The 24,635-nt window shown below is 45.2% G+C and overlaps 1 protein-coding gene across 4 annotated transcripts; it reads left to right on the top strand.

Moving 5' to 3' along the window:
- The first annotated feature begins 1,133 nt into the window (after window positions 1–1,133).
- On the top strand, window positions 1,134–24,516 carry shc1 (SHC (Src homology 2 domain containing) transforming protein 1). Of its 4 annotated transcripts, XM_069655453.1 has the most exons (14): window positions 1,134–1,328; window positions 6,133–6,177; window positions 13,511–13,675; window positions 13,900–13,970; window positions 14,453–14,516; window positions 15,505–15,624; window positions 17,391–17,444; window positions 17,814–17,865; window positions 18,561–18,687; window positions 18,780–18,927; window positions 19,238–19,295; window positions 19,475–19,591; window positions 20,133–20,389; window positions 21,810–24,516. In XM_069655453.1, exons 2-14 carry the CDS (start codon window positions 6,166–6,168, stop codon window positions 21,936–21,938), a joined length of 1,374 nt encoding a protein of 457 aa, XP_069511554.1. In that variant the 5' UTR covers window positions 1,134–1,328; window positions 6,133–6,165; the 3' UTR covers window positions 21,939–24,516. The 4 variants fall into 4 exon arrangements, with proteins under 4 accessions (XP_069511554.1, XP_069511555.1, XP_069511552.1 ...); XM_069655454.1 differs by lacking the exon at window positions 6,133–6,177; XM_069655451.1 differs by lacking the exons at window positions 1,134–1,328; window positions 6,133–6,177 and having other exon boundaries at window positions 10,560–13,675.
- Window positions 24,517–24,635: the final 119 nt, after the last annotated feature.

The raw sequence follows: 24,635 nt of genomic DNA, 5'->3' as shown, positions 1-24,635 counted from the left end.
CAAGCAAAAGCACAGGTAGGCTAATAATAACATAATGTTTCTATTTGAGTGTCCCTGTAAGCTGTAACAGTGACAATGAGCCACAAAGCTGGCACAGTGACAGGACCCTGAAACCAAAGCAGCTAAAAGGAATTGAGCCATCATTTATTCTATTATTTACACCTTGTATGTATGTGAATCCTACAGTGTTTACCTGTTGTTTATATCTTTATTGTTTAGGGTGTTTGTCCCTCACCGAGTGGTTTAATCTCTTTCCACCATCATACTAAGTCACTTTAAAAATACATTGAGCTTAAAGGTAAACCTGTGTCTTTTGACAGTGATATCAATCAAAACAGTGCCCTAAGCAGTGGGATCAGAGACTGTCATAAGTCATATGTTTTGATACTGAGCGTGTATTGTGGAGGACTACAAATATACACTTAGTTTACAGTTAACTATGCACAAAATGTTTCTACTATTCATTCTGTCAAAACCATTTATATCAGTAAGGGTGGGCTAATGCATCTCTGTTCAATGCATAAACAGCATCAAAAACTACAACGTCTAAATGAACAGTTAAATTACAATCTCTCTTAAACAGTTTAAACAATAACTCAACATTTTTGCCTACATAAAGGGCAGATTTTATACCTGGACTGCTGAATAGCTGCTAAAGTTTTGGCTATGTGTACCTATTAAACTGCCAACTGAGTGTGTGGCTTATTGCTGTATGCACAATAATACAAAAAAATACTTTTCAGTAGAAATAACATTGTAATAATAAAGTACCACATAGCAAATAGGCTATGAGGAATACGGGAGGAGTGTTGTAAGGAGATAAACTAAAATTAAATTGATGTTAACATGATGATAAATAATGTGGTCTCGTGGTTACTAAAGGATTAGGATATGTTGTGTTGTTTTCATGTAACATAGTAAAGCTTTTGGCGAGCAATCCGGGATTTTTACTTTTTCGCAATGTGCAGAGAATGGGCCAGGTGCAAAACATAGCCAAACACGCGCACACAGTATGACTCACGCACGCACGCACACACACAAAGACACACACAGGATCCGCGGCCAGATGACGTTGCCATTTGTTCGCGGAAGTGGCTTATGTCGTGACCATAGAGGGGGGAGGCAGGGGGAGGAGGAAGGAAAGGAAAGGGAGAGGAAAGAAGAAGTTTAGACTCATCTCTTATGAAGTTAATCAAAACTGTAAGTAGCTTGGCGGACAATTTCGTCGACCTCTTGTCCTGTTGGATGAAATTAAGCCGAAGTTTGTGCAGCAACAGCTTGGTGGGCAGGAGGGGCTTCTCGAGGGGAAAGGAGGAGGAAGAGAGCTGGTAAGTTGCTCGTTAAAGTTGACCACACTTTTTTGGGGCATGGTTTGGGCTCTGTGAGTGCTGTGCGTCAATGTAGCGCAGTTATTGTACATTTGAAAAGTTTGAGGACATAGTTCTGTCTTTGTGATGCCTTCAGGGACGCGTTGCTCTGCGACTGTGTGCTTGTGTTATATTAAGACAACAGATTGTAGTGTAGCCTGTCGGGTTACTGTAAAAAATGTAGCTCATGATCTGACTGGGCTGTGCACACATTAGCTAAACGTTAATTTGTCCTAGCGCTGTCAGACGAGTGTTCAGGCTTGGTTATTTTAGCCTTAAGTCCCAGTAGCTGTTAGAGAGCAACCTTAAAAGAAAACAGTCACCTTAGAACCACAGTTAGTTTGAAATAAGCAAAGATGACAAGTCAACTTCAAGGCCCCAAGCTTGTGCTTCTTTCAGGTAACAGAGAATAAATCACTAAAATACCCTTTGCTTAGCTTTTAGATACAGACATATTCTTAAATTGAGTAGCTACAAGCTCAAGTTATTTGTTCAATAAGTCAATAGGCGTAAAATGTCGAAAAATGTATCTTGTATTTTCTTAATAAGTTAACTAATTAAGACGTTTTCTATTAAAAAATGCCAGACATCACTTCTATGTGAACATTTGTGCTTTTCTGTTTTGTATGATGACAATTTGAATATGTCACATTTAAGATGTTCTGATGGTCATTTTTTCTCCGTTTTCTGATGCTTAATGGACAAAAATTGAGAAAATAATTGGCAAAGTAATTTAAAGTGGAAATAAAAAAGTTGCAGCCTGAAGCGTCTAGGTAGTGCTGAGTCAAGCTCAGTCTTAACCGTAAACTGAGAGAGATACACTCTAGTCTCTAGATTGCACTGATAGAGCTTTGAGTCAACAGCCTATCAGTGCACAAACACAAATCTGTAAATAATCGCACATTAAACTCACAGCTCTGCTCCGCTTTGCCTCCTGGGTCGAGCATATCAATGGTGACCTATTTGCAAAACCAACCACAGATCTGTTGAAACAGGGTCACTGTGGCAGAGTTAAGAGTTCAGCGTGAACGAGTGAAGGACAGACAGACGATTATGGCAACAGGCTGAAGGGTATATGTGCGATGATTGAAGCGACTGAGAGCAGGGGGCTCAGTGCTCTTATCAGGGTCAGCCACACCGCTCAGACCTGCAGCCCCTGACGTGACATTATTATACGGTGGAAGTTATCTCCGCTGATGAAACGGAGGAGGAAGAGAAGGTCCAATCATCAACTGATCCCAAAAAATGGTAGATTCAGACACATGTCAGGAGCTAGACAAACAGGACACACGTGCACCTACACACACACACACACGCAAGGAGAAAACCAACACAAAACAGACAGGACAGGCCGATACACAACCTGTCAGTCAAAGCGGAGCATCTCGGCCACTCAATCACAACACTGACACAATCCCAAATCCACTTGATTAAAATTGGATCTGTCCAATTCTGCTCGAACTGCATCAGTCACCGGTGAAAGCTGTAGTCCTGATTGACGGCACAGCGTGACACTTGTGATTGTTACAGCTTCACTTTGACAGGTGTGTGCACACAGACAGTCACAGACACACACACACACACAGCACTTTTCAGAAGTGGGTTTTTTTTGTAAGCGGTGAATGTTAGCGCTGATATTAGCCTTGAATGTTTCTTGTGATACGTGAAACTTTGCTATTGATAAATCACATAGTCGAGGTACTAAGCTGCCTTGAAAATGTCAGGACTATTGACAGGACATAATGTGTGTGTGTGTGCAGGTTAGGATGTGTTTAGCTCTGCCTTTGTCTGATATACTGTAGCTGTCTGGCACTGTGGGGTTATGTTTAACTGTGTGTTTGCCACTTGTGTGTGTGAGAGTGTTTGTTCTGGAAACAAGCTGTGGGAGTTTGTTTTCGAGGTCGTAGCATGTGGTTGTCCGCGTCTACTTCTACACAATGGGGCTGAGCCTCAGCTGTGCTTCCTCCCGCACCGCTCAATCGGGTGCACCATGTAAGTTCAGAGCGCAACACAAACCGCACGTTGATTGAAAACCAGCCCTGTGTGGTGTTCAAAATGAGAAGTGAGCGTAGCTTTTGGTGGGGGTTTTTTTTACAAAGGAAAAAAAAGCACAAGTTACACTTTTATGAATGCTAAGGTGTTTGAAATCAGTTCATCGGTGTGTCATGTGCTTTGGGTGAAGAAATGCCTCTTTTATCTTTATCGTGGGAAGTTTTTTTTTTTCTTCAGGAAGCTGAGATTGCATTTTTAGAAGTCACCTCTTTTTGCAGATCAGGGTTCCTCCAGCCCACGTCTAGCTGAGGTAATGTGTCGGCTGTGAGACTGAAGATGTCCCGCCGCCAATCAAGGTCACCGTCGTATTAGGAGACGCCTGAATTCTCATTTCCTGGCCTGTCCCTGTGAGAGCTGTTTCATGCTCTGAAGATTGTCCCCTACGCTGATCTCAGATTAATAAATCACCATAAAGATCATTATCACACTTATGACATTGGTATATGTAAATGCTTGTACAAATATCTGACATAACACTTTTTTAGATTAGGACTTAGGACTTTTTGATGAGTAGATAAAGATGGACATAAAACAAAAAGCGATTAAAGGGATTGTTCTGTTCTTTTGAAGTGGGGTTGTTTGAGCTCAATATCACAGTTAGTGCTTGTTCTTTTACAGACTGTTAAAACATAAGCCCCTTTCACACACGCACTGCAATCCTCAACACTTCCTGACGTTACCCGGGTGGGCTGCGCGTGTGAACACAAACGGACACTTTTTTGCCCTTGACTTTATCCCGACTTTTTCCTGCCAGCCTCCTCGTAAAATGTTACAATGTTACAATTTCTTTAGCAGACGCTTTTGTCCAAAGCTTTGTACATCTGAGAGTTAATGATCTTTGAATTCATACCCGATGGCTATGCCACCAGGAGCAATTTGGGGTTCAGTGTCTTGCCCAAGGACACTTCGACATGTGACTGTAGCAGTCAGGGATCGAACCCCCAACCTTCCGAGTGAGCAACAATGACTTTACAATTGAGCCACAATGTCAGGAGGAAGTCGGGGACAGCCGATGGATGAATGCAGCAGGTAATAGTCAGGAACATTCACAGCAAGGGAGGCGGGGGTCCTGGTTACCTTATAGAGAACACCGACTTCTGTTGAGTGATAATAGCGTTAGATAGCTGCGGCTAGCTCGGCTGAATGTCATCACTGAGACAGCTCCACGTCTGCAGCGATCATTGTTCTAAAAAAGATTATTCAAGACCTGAAAGAGCACGACTGTACCCGACCGTCAGGAAAGCTAACACTAAACAAATAAAGGACTGAAACAAGCACCAAACTGCCACAGCCCCCCCCCGTCTCTCTGTCGGCCAGTCTCATCTGTAAAAGTACTTCCTTGTGTTCTCTGGTTAGTAAAAGTATCCTCTAGTCTCCATTGCGAAGAGCCAGCAACAGGTAACACCTCGTAATGTGTCACAAAACACAGGAATAGAAACATGAAATAAAAAGTGTACGTTTGAAAAGTTATGACTGAAATCGTCAGATCAGAGAATGTGTTAGCAAAACCTGAAAAAGCATTCAATGCTAACTTTTAGCACCTCATAGTTTAGATACTCAATGTGTTAAGTTGGTCTAAAGGAAGTTCTTCTTGTAACTTAAGTGAAGAAATAACAGTCTGTGTGATGCATTAACCGTTACAGCGAGTGGGAAGTAGTAAGAGGAGAGAGGCAGCAGGAAGGGAATGATGGAAGGAGATAGAGATGTGGTTTGAGGGGGCTGGGAGGAGGAGGGGTAGCTCAACCCAAAATAGCCATCTCACATGTTTGCTGTGTGCGTGGTGAGCTATGAAACCAGCAGAAAGGCCTCCCGCTGAATGCCTGCTTAATCTAATGTTCACTGCAGGCCCTAATTTTTGGAAATTTGATTGCTGCTTCCCCCGTCCAAGTATACGTGCGTGTTTGCACGTCTTTTCCAATCAGAGAGGTTTCGCCCTTGTGAGTTAACGCCCCCTCCCACTGTTCCCTCTGCGCTCATCGTCTTCATCATCGTCTGTCTCTTCTTAGTAATGTGAACTGATGTTCGGCAGCGTCTGGCAGGAGTCCAGTAGGGAAAAGGTCAGTGACTAGGCCCGTTTACTCGTATACGCTCAGTTTTTTGGCTCTAGTGTACGTAGAGGAGGACTGAGACGGGTCAAATCAGATTACACACACACACACACACACTCACACACACACAGCAGTATAAGAGCAGACATCAGACCTGGCCCTGCAGCATTAAACCCAGGACTCTGTCTCGCTCCGTCTCTGTCTCTTTCATCTAATAAACAGTGACTATCTGCAGCTTCCACACGCAGTCGCTCCATCTGCTTCATGCATTGAAACAAAACCATCCCGTCGGGGCAAGCCGAGACACAAACATCCTACACATGCGGTCCTTTCAGTTAATTCCTCTCATTCCACAGAGTGTGTTTCAACACGCACGCCGGATTACAGCCCTCCTCCGATCACTCTCCCTCTCTCTCTCTCCCTCTCCTTCACCGCTCTATCTCTCTCTCATCTCAACGTTTACGTCTCTATGTGCTTAATCAACTGGCTTTTTTATATCAAGGAGGTCCCATGACCCTCTCTCCACAGCTGATCCTGGGAGCGAAGCATGCTGGGAGTCAAGTAGCTGCAAGGGCCGCGTTGGAGCATGCTGTGATTGGCTCTCGAGTTTGTGTGTGTGTCTGTGTGTGTGTACAGTGTGCTGATGTGCACTCTGGTGTTTTTAGGGCTACAGACTTACAGGCAGCCTGTGTTGGCCGATGGAATATATGGTAAGATGTTCAAATGCTACAAGACGCTGATCAGAAACACACAGTGACACGGTGGTGAGGGGGTGCTGCTTTTCACTGTAGTCTAATGTCAGATAGGAAGGTCCAAACTCTCATGTCTGATATGAAAATCATTGTTTATAATGGTGTTAAGAGATCGATGAGAGGTTTAAAGGGTAGATTAAAATAAGATTCTGGAAGTTTTTTTTCCCACAATTCTTGTAAATTTAGGGCTGCATGATTATCGCAATTATTGATTATTTGTAGGGCTGCAATAATTTTCAAAAATCACATTTTCGGGGCGGCGGTCCCATCTTTACGGTGTGGCCCCACTGACAATTCGTCTCATTCATTATCTATTGCAAGCGGCCCATTGGCTGCACAAAGCATGATGGGATACCTAGCGAAGCGCACCAGGCAAGCGGCGCCACTTTTAAACAGCCTTTCTCCCTCATTGTGTCATAATCATGCATTTAAAGAAAACGGTGATATACTAGTCAATAAACCCTGTGGGGTGTTGGTTTGATTGAAAAGACTCCTCAATTCACGCCACTAAGTGGCCAGCGAGGCTGAGTGGATGCGAGTGTAGGCGAATTGGTCGGTCTGCAACGCTAGAGGCCCAGTCCCCGATGTGACGGCCCTTTGCAGTGTGTCGTCCCCACTCTCTTATCACCTGTTTCTAACACGATCCTCTATATCAATAAAGGCGTAAAAGGCCATGACATATTGATTAAAATATCGTTTTAATTTTAGGCACTAAAGTGGAGTTTTCCTATTTAGAACCCTTTTTCATCAAAGCACAACCTTATAAGTTACAGTACAGTGTGATACATTATAATGTTGCAGCCCTGCAGAGAATTCAAGAGAACAAACTATTTTAACGTTTGGCGCCCTATATGACTGAAAAGTTTCCCCCTGCAGCACTAATAAAGTGATGCTAGTATCGCAGGTTTGCCCTCCAATCACATGAAACTGGAAACTAAAGTCACGGTGTGTAACCATGCATGAATAATTGTGCAGCCCTGCGAATGTAAATCTACTGTGGTTTGAGTAAATTACTGTCAGCTGCATTAAGTTGCCAGTTTATTAGGTACACCTAGCTGTAAGTGATCGGACAGCCCTGCAATGAATCCGCCCTCAATGAAGGATATATTGTTCTCTCTTTGTTTTGTAACCTTCATGAAGCAGGATTGTTGTATTAGATTACATTAAGTTGGATGTACCTCATTTTAATATATATCCAGGTTGGAATGATTAACTATAAGAAAAAAATACAGTCTAATCTGTCTGTCACCCCTAAGCCACTGTGTCACGTGTGTCACTAGTTAAAAGCATGGTGCAGGCTACTGGTGGAGGTGGCTGTCTTCTTCATCAATCACTATCTTCCTCTTGCAATCTCACGTTATATGGGCTGCACGGTGTTAGATTTTACCTAGAATGACCCTCTAGTTCTCTGCAGTTGTCTGATTTCCCTCTTTGTCCCCAAGTGCCCTGTTAGACTATATGAGGACGTAGCAGTGGCCGGACGCAGTACTGCAGGGACTGGATGTTGGGGTGTCATTTGAGGACTCCTTGCTATCCACTCGGCTGAGCTCTCGTGTCACTCTATGGGTGGTTTCCTCCGCTTTCTGCAACACTGCCTTCTCATCAGATATGCTCGGGTGCAATCTGTGGGATCTCTGCTCACTGTTTGCCTCTACAGAGTCGCTCAGTTGTTGTGGGGTTTTTTTGCCTGGTGATAACCTGTCCTTTCCCCTAGACACTTCTAGTTCTGTAGAAATAGGGGGGGACATTTATTATGTGAATGCCAGTCTCTCTTTTTGAATGTGTCCACTTTCATCAAGGTTACACAGAGTGACCTCATGTCACACTCTCTGTACAGCACTCTTCCTGTCTGTCTCCATCCTCCCTCTCTCGCCCTCTTTCACCCCGTTTCTCAGGTTACCAAACATGAATAAGGGAGGAGCATTGTATAGTCAACATACACAACCCCCCTCCCCTCACTTGCACACACAAACACACATTTCTCCCCCTTTCTCTCCCTCCCTTCCTCCCCTTCTTTTTTTTTCCATATCTCCATCTCCCCTCGGAGTGTGTGCGTTAATGTGCAGGAGCGCAGCATCTTACTGTGCATGCACATGTACGCCGCTAAATGACTGAGGTTGCAGAGAGGAGGTGGGGGGAAGGGGAGGAAACAGGAAGGAGGTAGGATGGGAGGATAAGAGGTGGGGAGGGCAGAGGCAGCAGCCACGAGTGTGTGTGTGTGTGTGTGTGAGAGAGAGAGAGACAGTAAGAGAGAAAATGGGAGGCAGCATCACCCACCCAGACTGGGAGGAGGGGGAGGACAGACAGCGTGATCGTCCCTCCAACAGACAGAGGTGGAAGGAAAGTGGGAGACAGACGTGAGGGGGAGAAGAGGAGCACAATGAAGGAGTGCCATTGTCCACACTGGCAGCACTGCCATTTCACCATCTGCTGAAAGAGAGAGAGAGAGAGAGAGAGAGAGAGAGCAGAGGAGGGAAGAGAAGAGGAGGCAGCCAAACTGAGGAGAGGATAGATGGAGAGGAGCTGCCGGCAGTGACTTTGTGAATTAATCGAGCGGAAGAGCGGATCAGAGGAGAAGCACGTTTTTCAGGGAGTGGACGGACGGAGAGCCAGAAAGAGGAAGGAGAGGACGGATGACCGGACAGTCTTTGTGGCTGTTTAAAAATTAATGTGCTTCTCATGTGAATATGGAGCCCAGCTTTAGCTAAATCACCATGGATTATCAACTGTATGCTTTTTAAACCAAAAAAACAACTATTGATGTTTTTCCATTCATTAAAAAAAGACAGAACTCTTAGGGAAATTGATTAGACTCACTTTCTACAGAACCTTTCAATTACTTTTTTTGTAAATATAGACTCTTTGTGACTTCTGATTTTCTATTCTAAAAGAGCAGCAGATCTACTCTGCAGGATGTTATACAATCATTATCTTTGTTAGCTGCTGCACAGAATATTCAGGTTGTTTTTATGCAAGTTTTCTTAACCTGTGTGTTGTCTTTTAGGAGTTAAACTCTGTTGTTGTTGTTTAAACTGCTATTAGAAAAGTGATTTGCTGTTTGAACACATTTCTGATACAGTTTTCATGCCCTTGTTGGAGTCGGTGCATGCAGCCGACATGGGATGTCAACATTGATCGTGTTTTATGGCTGGCGCGACGCCGGTCAAACTTTGATCATTTCCTGAAACCTTATCGATCGCTGTAGAAGTCTTGTTGTTTTTCCTTGTTGGATGAAAAGACGCTCCAGCGTGGAGCCTTTAATGCAGCAACTAATTGCTGCCATGTGATTCGACAGAGCAGTTATCTCTTTGTCTGAAGATTTCTGCGGTTGTCGGGACTTCTCCGCGTATATCCTCCGCAGGCATCTCTATTAATGTCTGTTGCCATAGCAACGGGCGGCAGCTTCAGACGGAGCAAGATGTAAAGTTATTTAGTCTCGTCTTATCTATTAAACTGGTGCTGTTTCATTAGGTAACTGTACATATTTAGCTGATAAGAAGCAGTAGACTTGATTTGTTAATAGTTGTGTGTAGTTTTCCGAGTTTCTGTGTCAGACAGGGTGTTTTTTTCTTTACCAGACAGTCTTTGTCTGCGCGCAGCTCGGCAGTCGCCGGGAATCAGGGTTGTTTCAGGTCACCTGTCTCCCCCTCCCCATTCTGTGTTGGTCTACGCGTCGGCTCAGGCTTGTTTGTCCTGAACTCACCTTTTATCAACAGCATCTCCCATCTTCATCAGTCAAGCTGATGTGCCATTGCCAGGAATGACTGGATAAATTAGATTATGGTACTAATCTCACTTGTACATATCACTCTGTGCAGCTGCTTGGCCTCCTGGCCACTAATTACCGATCATTAAGTGTGCTTTGTTTGAGACAGTCTCTTCCTTAGCTGTCTCTGTGTAGGTGACTCAGGATTTCTCCTCATGCTGGGGTCATCTCCTCTGCAGTCACCTGACCTACACTGTGTTCTGTGCACTAAAGCATCCTCGGCAGCGCGAGGGTTAACTCTGCTGATAGAGCAAATCAGGACCCCTGTGTATAAGAACACACCTGGATTTTCTCTGTCGTGTTAACAAATCCATTTATGTTGGATCTTTCGCCTTTTTTTAAGAGCTAACTTCCTCCCGAGACTTTGTGGTTTTCTTAGGGGAGCGACAGACTGTTGTGTTTGTTCTGCATGTTCTTTGATTGTCCAAAAAAACTGGGTGTCTTTTGTGACTTTTTCCAGCCATACTTCTTTACAGCTTTCTGGAGATCAGCCCTGCCTGTCTGGCCGTGCATGTGTGTGACTGGATCCTCCATGGTGCTTCTTGGCCAAGACCAGATGGATGACTAGCTAGAATTGCTAGACAATCCCTCTGTGGTGCTAGACTGGTGTAGGCGACTGTTCCTTTGCCATGCATGCAGCGCCCACTACAAGCTGGCCCCGCCGTACTTGAGACACAGTAAACTTCTGAAATGTTAGCGTGTGGAAAAATCAACCCTTTCACTTGGCATCACTGAAACTTTGGTGCCGAATTTACAACCTTGTGTAAGTGGTCGAGGCAAGGCGTGTGCAAACTTTGCTCTCCTTCGAGCGGGTAAAGGTCGGCGGAATTGTAAATATGACGAGTGCCTCAACAGCACTGAGTTGTAGGCCAGCAAGCTTGGTGCAGCACTGTAGGTGTAGCTTCGCCTCTTAGTGAGGTTAAACTCCTGCAGACGCTTTTGTTGGTGAGACTCCGCGAGAGACTGTTAATGTAAACAGACTGTTGTTTGCCTTCAAGGTTGGACTATGCAGAAAATGAGATGTTATGTGCTAGCTTGAAGTAGAACTGAGAGCTAACCTGCTGCTTGATAAGCCCTGCCTTAGATAAGGAAGGAGACGGTTCCAACTCTTGGCTTGTTCATATCATATGGGGCTGTGTCAACACTGTTCTCTCAGGTAACTGACTATAATCTGGGCTTGTTATTCAAACCAGGCAGTAACACAGTAACAGGGTGAGACGAGACGTTCGTAGAGAGACCAGCATCACAACAGAGTGCGCTTTTCATCTGAGCATTTCAAGCTGGGTGAGCGAGTTCACGTTCAACTCTGATGAGCCCCCAGCACCGTTCAGGGAACCCTGGGTTGGGAGTTCAAACTAGACCAATCAGGTCTCATTACCATCATAACAAACCCACCGGTAGTCGTCATCAGCCAATGACCTACATTCTCCAGTTACATCACCACCGTGCTACTGCAGTGTGTGTTACTGTACCAGACACAGACAACATCTCAGAATAAACCTACCACTTTCTAATGGTGCTCCAGTGAAAAAAAAAACTATCCGAGGTGGGAGGTTTTAGGGAACACACTTGAACCAGGGCCGCCTCACTTGTTTTAGCCATATCAGGAACTTCAGTCAGGAACGGGCCCAACTGTCCGGCCCAGTCTTAAGTTCTTACTTTCTTCTTTCTGATTTCTACTGGTGTCTAAATAGGTGACCATGCCGAGCCTCTAGCCATCCCGTATCTTTAAGGTCAGAGCGGCAGGCAGGCAGGCAGGACCCACCATTTATATATTAGGGACTGTTAAACAGGACAGCCTGGAGAACGGGCGAGCACTCGAGGGAGGGGGCGAGGGGGAGCGAGAGATCATCTGGAAGAGGAGAGAGGAAGTGGTGGCGCGGGAGAGGGCGGAGGCGTTGGAGAGACAGAGGTTGGCAGACTATATTGTGTGGAGGAAGAGAGAGGACTTCCAGGAGAAGCGAGGAGACAGAGACAAGGGAGGAAAGGGTGCAGAGAAAGGGAACCAGGCAGTGCCAGAAGTAATCTGGAAGAGGAGAGAAGACGAGGAAGGAGACGCAGGGAGAGCGAGGGCCATTCAGAGAGGACATGAAACCATTTGGAGGAAGAGAGAGAGGGAGTAAAAGAGGAATCCGGTGAGAGATCTGAGGAAAGTTGGTGTTAAAGAAAGCGTGCTGCGTTGGATTCTAGCCATACATCAGTAAGCCTCCTCTCTCTTCTTTAGCAGTTGTGGGCTTCACTGAGCTCTGCAGGTGCTCGCTGTAGTATCGACCAATTGGAGCTGTGTATTGTGTGTGTGTTGCTGCCGTGTTAGTGTGCGCGATCCCCTCGTTGGCTGCTAATAGGATTTTTATGGGCCCGTGTCAAGAAGGATAGAGCTGCCAAGGGGAGCTGCTTCACGCACGCACGCACGTCCGCACGCCAACACACACACACAAAGAGATAATCTAAGAAGCGTTGTGGGCAGGAAGGTTTATGCTGCCTCCCGCATGTAAACGCATCACGTTCAAGTGCGCGTCCCTCCGTGCAGTAAGACACACATGCGACGGGGGTGTTGAGAGACAATCACTTGTGTTGATTCTCCATGGTGCTGGCGACAGCTGGGCCTCACTGAGAGGCTGCTAAGTTGGGATAAGATACTCAGATATTGTTTTACATTATGGCAAAAAGACCAAGATGAACACTTCTTGGAGAGCTAAGACCATCATCAGTCCCCGGGAACACAATGAACAATGAAGCAGATTTAAAAGAGAACTGATGACAACATGATCTGCACTGGTGCACTAGAAACAAACTTTTTACATCTGCATTCAACCATTAACTGGGACACCCCACTTTCCCCCTGCGCCTCCTCTCATCCTGCTTTCATTGTGGGTAAAGCCGACGTTAAAGCAGTTTGGTTTCGGACGCCGGGTAATGAGCGGAGGACAGACAACCAGACAGATGGATGCAGCTCTTGCGCTGAGAGAGACAGACAGATGGCTGTGTGTTCTTTTAGGGAAAAACTTTGAACACTAAGACAAAGACACTTTGATTGAATCACCAGAGCCTGTGTGGACTCGTGTGGATATAAAAAACTGACTCTGCAGATTCATTATGGAGCTTGTCCCAAAAACCAAGTACACCCACTTTCGGAGTGAATCGCTGAGCTCAACTGATGAAACAAACTCTAATCCATCATCGTTCCCTCCTTCCAGTCCTGCTACCCCGCTCACTCCCTCCCCCGGTTTACCTTCTTCTCTCTCCTCCTCGTCTCTCACTCCCATCTTGCCCCCCTCTTCTCCCCGCCCGGCTGAGAACAGCCCCACCACGCTCTGCTCCTTCTTCCCCAGAATGGGATCCCTTCGTCTGGGCGTCTCCGCCACTCTTCTCCCAGGACTCAAGGCCTCGAGCAGGCCGCTGCAGCCTCTGGCACCCGTCGAGTCCTCTGGGGATGACAGGAGCAGCTCAGGCTCCTCCCCTCTGTTTCATCACCCGCTTCCTAACCTAACCGCTCCTTCTCCCCCTCCTCGACCTCCTCTGCAGGACATGAACCGGCTGGGAGGGGCGTCCAGGAGGGCACGAGTGGAAGGAGGGCAGCTGGGAGGAGACGAGTGGACGCGCCATGGCTCCTTTGTCAACAAGCCTACCCGCGGCTGGCTGCACTCCGACGGCGTGGTCAGCACCGCCGGTGTTTCCTACACTGTCCGGGTAAGTACACACTCTCACTCACCCCCAGCTCAAATACACAATCACACATCCTTCTTGCTGGTCAGTTCCTTTGTATAAACACCTGCTCTCACATTTTTAGAAACTGACAGAAAGAGGAAAGGGCACCATCGCTTTCATCCACTGTTTTGTTCCATCCGTCCAATGGGACTGCGATGTAGGAAATGTCGGATGCTAATGTGTTTGACTTCCTGTTTCCTGGGCAGTACATGGGTTGCGTGGAGGTGCTACAGTCGATGCGAGCGCTGGACTTCAACACCAGAACTCAGGTCACCAGGTGAGATACCACACGAACCATCTGCTGCTGGTTTGCCCTTTCTTTCATTTCATGTGGGGTTTGTGCTTGTGGGGGCGAGAAGGTACGAGCGTGGCGAGCCTTGTGCAGTGTCCATCGACATGCACCAATCCTCTTGCATATATTCCTGTTTTTTGCACGCTCTACATCCGCCTTCTTTTGCTCGCTAGTTTTTTTCGTTGTATGTGCATTTGTGCATATGTGTGTGTATGTGCGTATACACGCCTGCAGCTCTCCCAGCCCCTAAATTAGAATGTTCTGGAATCCTGGTGGTTTCCTTCTGGTTTCCGTAGTGATGTTTGTCTTTGTGGCAAAGCAAGTACAGTTGCCATGGACGATAAAATTAATCGCCCCCCCCCCGATCCCCTCCTCCCCCGCCAGAACTCATTTAATCCACATAATTGTGAGTCTGGGAAGGTGTGAGGGTTAATGACATGCTATTGCAACTGTTGTTAATGTTTCAGGGAGGCCATCTCTGTGGTGTGTGAGGCCGTGCCCGGAGCCAAAGGAGCCCAGCGCAGGAGGAAGGTACAGACTACACACGCTACCAGCACACACCCTTACAGGACATTATTTATTTATACGGCTTAAGTGGGCGGCAATGGGAAGGGTTTTCTGGATAAGAGCTAGATTTAGCCTGATTGTCCACTCTGTGGTCAGTTGGCTATTCTGTCACACACTCTCCCTTACACACACACACACACACACTTTGATTTAGGCTAAATGTACACTTCTGTGGTTTGCAGACTACTCGCAGGTAATTACCAATCACTCTCTGGTCTCTGTTTTCCCTCCCTGCTGTCACAGGGGAGGCTGGAGAGGTGGAGTAGTAGCTCGTGTGGAGCCATAGTCAGGCCAAGGAAGCACTACGGATTAGCAGACCCAGCAGACAGTCTGCTGTTTAAAGACTATGTGTGTCTGCGCACAGTGCTGCTGTAAAACTAAAGCATCCACCCAAACAGTCCATAAAACAGGTGGCTAAATCCAGCAGCCTGTTGCTATAGCAGGTTTTTGACCATGGAATGTCTGGCATTGCAGCACAGCAGACAAAACAGAGTTATAGGACTCAAACTAGAATAGATTGAAGTAGTCTCGTCCCTCTGATTTGGCTGCACTGAGGTTAATGTGGCTGCGCGCGTGCACCCCGTCCTGATGCTGTTTTTCTCACAGCGTGCGCCAAATATTCTGGAGCAGATATGGACGAACGCCATGAGAACAGCAGGAGGATTGGGATAAACGGGGCTGGCACAATAGTGCTGGCGCAGGCTGCGTGATGCTCTTGGCCCTGCCTACAGTATGCACACTGTCCTGTCTACTCCCCATTGGTCACAGTTGGCCTTGGAGACAGGATCACTTTCACAATTGCAGCTGTTCTTCCACTCCCACACACACAGGCATTTCCACACATACGCCCACGGGCTCATGCACGGCCAGGGAGCACTCAACGGACCATCGGGCCTTGTTTGAAAAAAACAACAACTTTTGAACACCTTGTGTATTTGTTTCTCCTTCGCAGCCTTCCTCTCGCTGCCTGACGTCCATCCTGGGGAAGAGTAACCTGCAGTTTGCTGGCATGACAATCAGCCTGACTATCTCCACCAGCAGCCTCAACCTGCTGGCCTCCGACTGCAAACAGGTAAGACTTCAACCAGCTGACCAATAAAGCCGCTGCTGTGTGTATTTTCTTCCAAAACTCTACTTCAAGTTCGGTACATTTTTTTCCTGAAAGGCAGAGATTTAACTGTGAGTCAGGGATACATCTGAGTGTCGCCACAGGTACGTTTGACATCCGGAGTGCACTTAGCCTGGGCACTTTACTGACGCAGAGTAAACCTGAGGATCTCTCCTCTCTGAGGATTTTAAGGACGATACAGACTTACCTTTTAAAGATCACCTCTGGACATTTTTCATTTATTTTAACATCCTATTTTTAATTGTAAATATCTGCCTGTAAAGGCTTGTTTCTGTGATTTACCTGCATTGTTATCGACAACTGTCTGTTATTAACAACTAACCATGTTTTCAAAGATGCACAATACAGAATATTCCCACTGCTTTTACTGTTTTAATCATTTTTATAATTACATTTTCCTGAGGGTGTGACCTTAACGATTTCAACGTCAAGGAAATCTCTTTATAAACCAAAGTATTTCGTAACCAATGACTGTATATATAGATGGACGACGCGTCTCCATCTGCTCTCATTGTACGAAATTGAAGCCAAAATACCCCCTTGCGATGGTGACGTCATACGGAGCCAGAGTTGTGCAGTAGAGATCGGCGGGTGGAGCCGCCGTACCCACTTCCACTAACCAAAACACACACTTAACTTACCGAAAAAAACGGCAAGGATCCCGCTTGTCAGCGTGTTTAACATCAGAACAGCTTCTTGTGTCGGTCTGAAGCGGACGTTCACAGTTATAGAAACTTCACTGACTGTAGTGATTGTTTTAGATACGTCTCCTCTCTTCGATCCTCCTCTACTCTGCTAATCCAGAAAAGATCGGCTGCAGGAGCCGTATTTGTCAACAGAGCTGTCAATCATCCTTTTTACAGCATCAAATAACTAATTAAAACTAAACTTGTCAGAAAAATGAACACTTGGACATAAATCAGCTTGATGAGAACTAACTATAATGACAGAAACCATGTTTGAGAAACATTTATTTGGTGTGTGTTTTGATTTTATAGTTTGACTCATGTCCCATCTGTTAACATGGAGGAGGCGGGCTTTATGACCTATACTGCAGCCAGTCTGCAGGGGACAATGTTTTGGCTTCACTTTTAGGGAGCTGTCATGTCGTCCATCTTTTTATACAGTGTATGGTTTGACCTCAAGGGATTTTGACTTCAAGGAAGTGAGTAGTTGTGACCTTTTAAAAATTAGAGCTTCTTCACTTAGTTTGCCTCATTAAGTGCTGCTCAAATGCACCCTCTCAACCATCGTCTTAATTCTATTAACGATGGGACCGGAAGCGATCCTCCTCCAAGACCTCTAATGAGTTAATAGCTAGTGAACGATGTTAATTTCTTTGGCAACATGTAGCCAAAAAGAAAAAATGCCACGTTCAAACATCCATTCACAAATTAAGCCTCAGATATAGACCACACATTATGCAGGGAGCATTAGCAAGTGTTGAAGTTGTTATTGATCCGACATGGGCGGTTGTTTCAGACTGTTAAAAAGGTGTTCCATCCATTGTCCCTACTTAGTTTTTATCTCTGCTGCAGCTGATGGCGCTCAATGGAGGAAAAAGGCACTTTTCTCAGTAATGATTCCACATTTGTCTCTTCCATCCACATGCTTTCATCTCACTTCCCACATACTTCATGTCACCCACGTGCTCTCCTTCTGTCTCTCTCTTCCCTCTCTCTCTTCCTTTCTTTCTTTTTCCTCCACAGATAATCGCCAACCATCACATGCAGTCCATCTCCTTCGCTTCTGGAGGAGACCCAGTGAGTCACCCAACACTCTCTCTCTCTCTCTCAGCTCAAATCTCACTCTGGCCTTTTTCCATCTTTCTTCAGCCTGCATATCCTTCCTTCCTGTCTTCTGTCATCATCTATTTCTATCAATACCACTCACTCCATTGCTGCCTCGCTGATTTGCGGTCCTCTTCCGAGCTTGATCTCATTACTTCCTGTCGTTTCTCTTTCAGCTGAATGTATGTTTCTAACTTCTGTCATGAGTGCAGCTTCTGTCTTATCTCTCTTCTTCTTCTGTTTCTTTCCGACCTTTCTATCCTTAACCAGCCCTTTACTTTTTCTTCCTAACAATTTTACCCCTCCCCTTCTCCCTTAACCGTCTTACCCTGTCTCCCTCAGGACACGGCCGAGTACGTAGCATATGTGGCCAAAGACCCAGTCAACCAGAGAGGTGAGCTGAAACAGTTCATTCATTCTGTCTTTGTCAATAAATGAGCATTTCGCCCTGGAAGAAGCCACTGTCAGTCAAAGCTGGAGTTCTCTGTAATAATATTTGAAATTAGCGCCATAGCTGTGGAGAAAATTGTACAAACAGCTCGTGGTTTCGCCCATTCTACATTCCTACAACACCCAGCATGCATTGTGCCCCTCCATCTGAAGGGAAAGGCCCAGTGAGAGACGCTGGAGTGAAATACTACCGTTTTCCAGTCAAGGACATTGATCGCTGCAGGCAATGGCTCAGAGCGGTCTGCAGTCTACATTTCAAACATTTTGAACGAGACATGACATCGGAGGTGGGATGCCTAGATTGAGGAAGTGTAGTTTAGCAAGCTCCCTGGCCTCTTTTACGTCGCCAGCGGAGGTTTTCCAGGGCTCATTGGAGAAGCAGAAAGCATCCTCCAAAGGCACAGAGTGAAATTGCATTTTTTTTCTACCATAATGGCATTAGCTTCCCATAATAGCATGATAGGACTGAGGTTGAAAATCAGCCCTTTAATTACAGCCTATATGTGCTTGAGCGATGCACATGTACATGAATGAAATGTTGCTGAAAATGTCATAATTTTCCTGCAGGTTGGCATATTTGTTTGCGTGTACATGTTTCTGCAGCCTCCTTAATAAACATTTGTGCCTCTTTTCCTTCAGCATGTCACATCCTGGAGTGTTCAGAGGGTTTAGCCCAGGAAGTCATCAGCACCATCGGCCAGGCCTTTGAGCTACGCTTTAAACAGTACCTAAAGAACCCTCCCAAACTGGTCACACCACATGACAGGTAAGTCTGAAAAAAACACATGAGGCTAAAACACGAGCTGGTGCGTGTGTTTCATCACCCATAAAGCCTTTCTGCTTTTTCTTTCCTCCCAGAATGGCTCCGTTCGACGGCTCTGCATGGGAGGAAGAAGATGATGAGGCTGCTCCGCCTCCAGACGTCCCTTACTATAATAATTTCCCTGGAAAACAGCCTCCCCCTGGTGGCCTGGTTGACATGAGGACCCGCCCAGGTGCCACGCTGGTGAGGAAAAGTGCACACAAACACAGGAGGAGGATGAGACACTCATGCACATGCTCCAACACATCCTAACTCTCCTAATACTGCAGTTGAATCACAGAACACTTGCATGGAATCCGATAACTACAGGGTATATGAATCAGAATTGAAAGGTAACAGTTAATCTAGTTTACGTCACTCGTTTAGTGGGAGACAAAGCATCATTGACCTTTTTTTAACCCTTTTTTAATGGGCTTCATTTCTGCACATGCTCAGTAGTGTGCCCTCGTGTGGCTGTGGCTCATTACTTGTTTATATGCCTCTGTGTTTGCAGCCTTACGGACAGCCAGGTCAGAATGACATTCACAAGCAGCCTCTGCCGCCTCTACCCGGTGAGCTCTCTCTCTCATGTCTCTCCCTCTCCATTCTCTGTAAATCTCTCCGTTTTCTCTCTCGTCTTTGATGTTTCATTTTATCTTTCGACTCCTGATAAAAATTCTGTTTAATGTGCTTTGCTGATGAGGAAAATGGGAATATGTGCCAAGGTCACTGATTTGTATTCTTTTCATAGTGGGTGCCAAAGAAGGAGGACGGGAACTGTTTGATGACCCTTCATACGTCAATGTGGATAAGCCCCGCCCCCCGGTTGCAGCTAATGGAAATGCTCACAGAGATGCTTTCGACATGAGTAAGTGCTCTATCCGGTCCCTCTGTGTCATGTTGGGAATAGCATACTTGTGCTTTCTAAAAACACAGAAGCAGTGCAGATAACTAACCAGCTTGGTGGAGAATAAAACAACAGGAAATGGTGATGACATGATTTATTGTAAATAACAATAAGTGTGGGTTTGTAATTACAATCACCAAAATTGCTGGTAGCTTGTGGAAGGAAAGGGGGTTAATTAGTAACTAAGGAGACGGGCAGAGTGGTATGTACTGTACATTCCATATGACGGGCTAATTGAAGAGAGGAGCTGCCCACAGAAGGCAGCCCCGGAGGAAGATAAGGGAATTAGAGTGCCTTTGTCCATTACAGGGGCATTTTATGTAACATGATTGGTTGACTGCTTAAAGCTTTTCACATTAAAGACACAGCCCACTATCAGCGCACAGCACGCAGCAGTCTGAACACTTGGACAAGGTCCCATTTGTTTTAGTTCTACCTAGAAATTCATGAAGACATGCATTTGAGTGTGATGATACAAATGTTCGTGTTATTGTTTCTCCAGAGCCATTCGATGATGCCCTGGGGGTCTCTGGGCATGGCGGCCCGAGCTCAGTGACAGCAGCGCCCCCTCTGGTGCAGCAGCTGCAGTGTGAGACCTGGTTCCATGGTAGCTTAAGTCGCAGGGAAGCAGAGAGGCTGCTGACCCGCGATGGAGACTTCCTGGTGAGGGAGTCTGGGACCACGCCGGGGCAGTACGTCCTCACGGGACAGCAGGGGGGTCAGCCCAAACACCTGCTGCTAGTCGACCCAGAGGGAGTGGTGAGTCAGGGGGGAGGAGGAGATGTGGTGCTATTGATGTGATTAGGGATACACGATAGTGGATTTTTTTGCCGATATTTTCCAACCCTTTTTTGCAGATTGCAGATTTTGATACAGATATATTAGGCATGTTACTTTACCCTTAATTGCAGCGAACATCAAGTCTCCTCTGTAGTGGAATTGATATCATGCCTACTCTTATACCCCTTTCCACCCTAAATTTAGTGTGTCAACACAGGTTTTTCAGACCCGGGAAGACCCACATATAAATGCCGATTGTCTCTGTTCCTATTATCATTGGAGTAAACTGGTTTTAGTCTCTTTTCTGCTGCGTCACCGTCTGACTTCACAAACGCGCCGGAGACAGGGTTAGTAAACAGTGAAGATGTTACGTTGATTAAATCTTACTCATTACTCTATCTATTACTCATTCAGTCTGGGTATCAAACTCGGCACGGACAAATTTGGAACGATGTTCGAGCGCTGCTTGGACGGAGACGGGCCGAATTTGTAGCTGAAATGACAAGGAGTTGCAGAAGTTACTGAAAGGGGGGGGAGGTTAGCGTGTCGACATGGGTTCTGTGTTCCCATCACTGCCGACTGGAGCCGAGGCGATAATTACCCGGGTCTACTGAAGAGTCATTTGAACTGAATGCCGATTGTAGCCTTTCCCATTAAGCAGAAAAGCCGGGTATTAGCGGGTGTTAGTGGGTTTTTTGACCAGTGGGAAAGGGGCTTTTTTGTAGTGGCCCACTGGCAGATGCAGAAATAATATAATACAGTGCTTTTTGTACACATTCACTGGGCAATATAAGAAAACTACTTAAACTTAGGTTACTTACAAAATGCCATATTTATTTATATGTAACATTTTCTTTCAAATAAAACTGTAATATACACTTCAAACAAGCTTGGATGATGCCCTCCCTGAGACAGTCCTGACAATAGCCACAGCTAGGGCAAATTTTACCCATTGCACAGAACAAATGCATAAAATGAAATCTGTCCGAAAGGATCGTGTGAAACTAAGTGCATTGTACAACTTTACAGCGATTAAAGCCAACTGAAATAAAGAATTAGTTTACTCTTTTTTGCAGTGTTGAATAAATGAGACTAATAGGCCATAAAAACTGCCATACTGCAGACATCTTGCACCCTTCTTCACTCTTGACAGAACAGTTAATGTCGTAGCATTACATCAAGCTTTTTAGGGAATCATTGAGCATTTAACAATAACAATAACTTTATTAATCCCCAAAGGGAAATTTAGGCATAATTAAAGCGCTGTTTTATCGGTGGAAAATATCAGCAGAAAAATGACATATCTGCCATACATATCAGATAACGTCAAGATAATATCATGCATCCCTAGGTGCTGTGTATTTAAGCTTAATCTATGATCATTGTTTGTGTTTTTTAGGTGCGTACAAAAGACCATCGGTTTGAAAGCGTGAGTCACCTGATCAGCTACCACATGGACAACAGACTCCCCATCGTGTCGGCTGGTAGCGAAGTGTGTCTGCAGCAGCCAGTGGAGCGCAGGGCCTGACGTTAAACACACCAATGAAATACTCCACCAAATAAACACACACTCCTTCAAGACATGCACACCTTCATATGCTATGATACACACAGCAACACTACACTTAACATCCACAAGAGTACAAATGCACACACCATAGCAAGGAAAGCCAAAAAAGAAAAAAAGAATCACCAGTTTCTCTGCAAAATCACTCTCATGCTGCTGTTGCTACACATTTCTGTCCTTTCTGAAACTGAACTGAAACTGTGACCTGCAGTCCTCCTCTTCAACAACTATCAGGCGCATCCCTCCGCGACGGAGAAGCACTGCTGCAATCTCTCAACAGCCTACTGTGAACCAGGGAGGAGCCCTTTGCTCACTTCAGAACAGGGCAGAAAAAAAAATGCAATGTTTTTTTTTTAAAGAAAAAAATATCTTGTAGTGCGATTCAGAAGAAAAAAAAGAACATTTTACTAACATGGATTGATGTACAAAAAAAAAATATGGAACTGTATAGTGAAGAACGGAGCATACATGGGACATTGAATGAGATTGGAAGCATGTGGTCTGTAAATGACGGGAAGATTTCCCTCCTTAGACTGTTGCTGGAGCATATCAGGCAAAAAAAACCAAACTGGACGGATGGCAGTTCTTTGTTTCAGAGGCTGAACACGGCCCGAACTCTCCCTTCAAGTGTCACTGGAGCACTTCAGCAGCAACTTTGAAAAAAATCCTGCCTGGTGAATATGCAGGGAAAAAATTGCTTCCATTCTAATCAGGACGGCCGCCCTAACACTTCCCTCTTAAGGACCTTTGAACTTTGACCCCTGGAGTGATACCTGGTTATGAGGAAAGCCTGTATGCAAAACTGGGGGACTGCTATGCCAATGATCATTTTATATGCTCTGTTTGTTTCTGTTATTCTTGGGACTCATTACTCATCGGACACTCTGAGTTCAGGAGAATCTAAGCAGCTGTAATCCCTATGTAAACACAGATACACCTTTACACCACACACGGTCTGCACCTGTCATGCCAAAGAACATGAACTCGGTTGCTTAAAGAGAAAGCCATTACAACTATCAAGTGATCTGTTTTGTGTGCACTGAGAGCGAAGTTAGTAGGAATATCCAGACGGGCCTGTTTTAGAGGGGAATATGTCAAGTGTTGATGTCACCTACAAACACCATGATTAGTACTTTTGAGAAGCATCGACCAGATCATTTAGACCTGTTGCTTTTCATCGACTCCTTAGTATGTGTTTGCATTGACAATCTATGGGTTCTATCTTTACGGAGTAGTCTGACTGGAGGTAAAAGAGTGTAAGTAACAGAGACCCCTTTAAACGCCGGCCACACATTCTAAGCAATGAATTTTTCTCTGCAAAAATGATGCAAAGCGTGTTGTAATAACTGGTTGTGTAATGTTTGTGTACCGTGATGTTGCTTTATTTTTTAATCACTTGAGGGTCCTTTTTTTAAAAATGATCAAATGGACTGGGTCGGGGCTAATTTAACATAAGGACATAAATGTTTCCGGAGCGTTGCTAACGATGAAACGTTAAGCCAAATGCCGCTCCTCCGTGTGCTGTTTTCACAAACTTTTGAGGATCTTGTTTCTCCTCCTCCTCCTCCTTTCTCAGTTCATGGTGTTGTCTTTTTATGTCTTTTTTAATCGTGCCTTGTTTCTTCAATGCAGTCACGTCACTTCAATGCAGTCACCTTATGTACTTAATTCAAATGTAGTCGCCTACAGGAGAATCTTACACAAGCCTCTCAGTTAAACAAAGACTCTGCAAAAACGACACTCCAACAAACACACTCAAACAGATCCAGTGATGGCAATCTCCTCTGATGCACATTTTTGCATTCAGCTTTTAGTCACAGATACTTGATGTCACCATTGGGGGGGATATTTCTCGACCATCTGTAAATATCATCTACAACTTGGATTATTGTTTTCATAATTGTATATTTAATGACTTATTTGATAAGCAACACAAGAGCCAGACGCCGCAGCACCGAGGTAGCTCTTCTTTAAGCCAACCAAACTTGTCAAAGAGATTTAGGCCGAACTCTTCACACATGAGAAGGGATCTTTTAACCTAACTGTCAACTAGTGCTCAGACCCCCAAGTGGGCTCGCATGTAATCCAACATGCACACACACACACATGCCTGAGTGAAAGCTGGGTCATTCAGACACACACACCCTGCCTGTTCAGGTGTTTGTAGGTCAAAGATAGGAAAACCAGAGCTTTAAGTTCTGCCATAACTGCGTGTGCCTGCGTGTGTGCGTGTCCCGAAACAGACCCTCACCATCATTAGTGAACTGGTCCCCGTTGTAATCATCGCTCATCACAGATGCCTTTGTTGCATGAAAATCCTTTTTCTTGTTTGTTGTTGGTGTTGGTGATACCGTGTTGATGATGCTGTCGTACTTTTTAATTTTTTGAAAGCCAAAGTTTCCTTTCGAATAGCGTGCACAGATATTTTTACTTTGTATATGTTTCTGTTTTTAATACTTTTTTTGTTATTAGGGAAACATGTTGGTTTACACCTGTATCTGAAAAAATAGATTGCATATATAAATACATATATCATTCATCTCTTTTTGTGAGTGTGGCTTTTGTTGTGGTAAGTGTTTAAGCATGGGTATTTACTCCTTTGTTGGATTGACTTTTTAAAGATCCCCTTCATTTTTCTATCAAAGTATAGCACAACAA

Source organism: Semicossyphus pulcher, unplaced genomic scaffold (assembly GCF_022749685.1).
Source record: "Semicossyphus pulcher isolate SPU_LCO1_2020_fin unplaced genomic scaffold, fSemPul1.0.p SCAF_9, whole genome shotgun sequence".
In the NCBI taxonomy this organism is placed as follows: domain Eukaryota; kingdom Metazoa; phylum Chordata; class Actinopteri; order Labriformes; family Labridae; genus Semicossyphus; species Semicossyphus pulcher.
The sequence above is the reverse complement of the archived record's forward strand: the minus strand, read 5'-3'. Positions and strand labels throughout refer to the sequence as shown.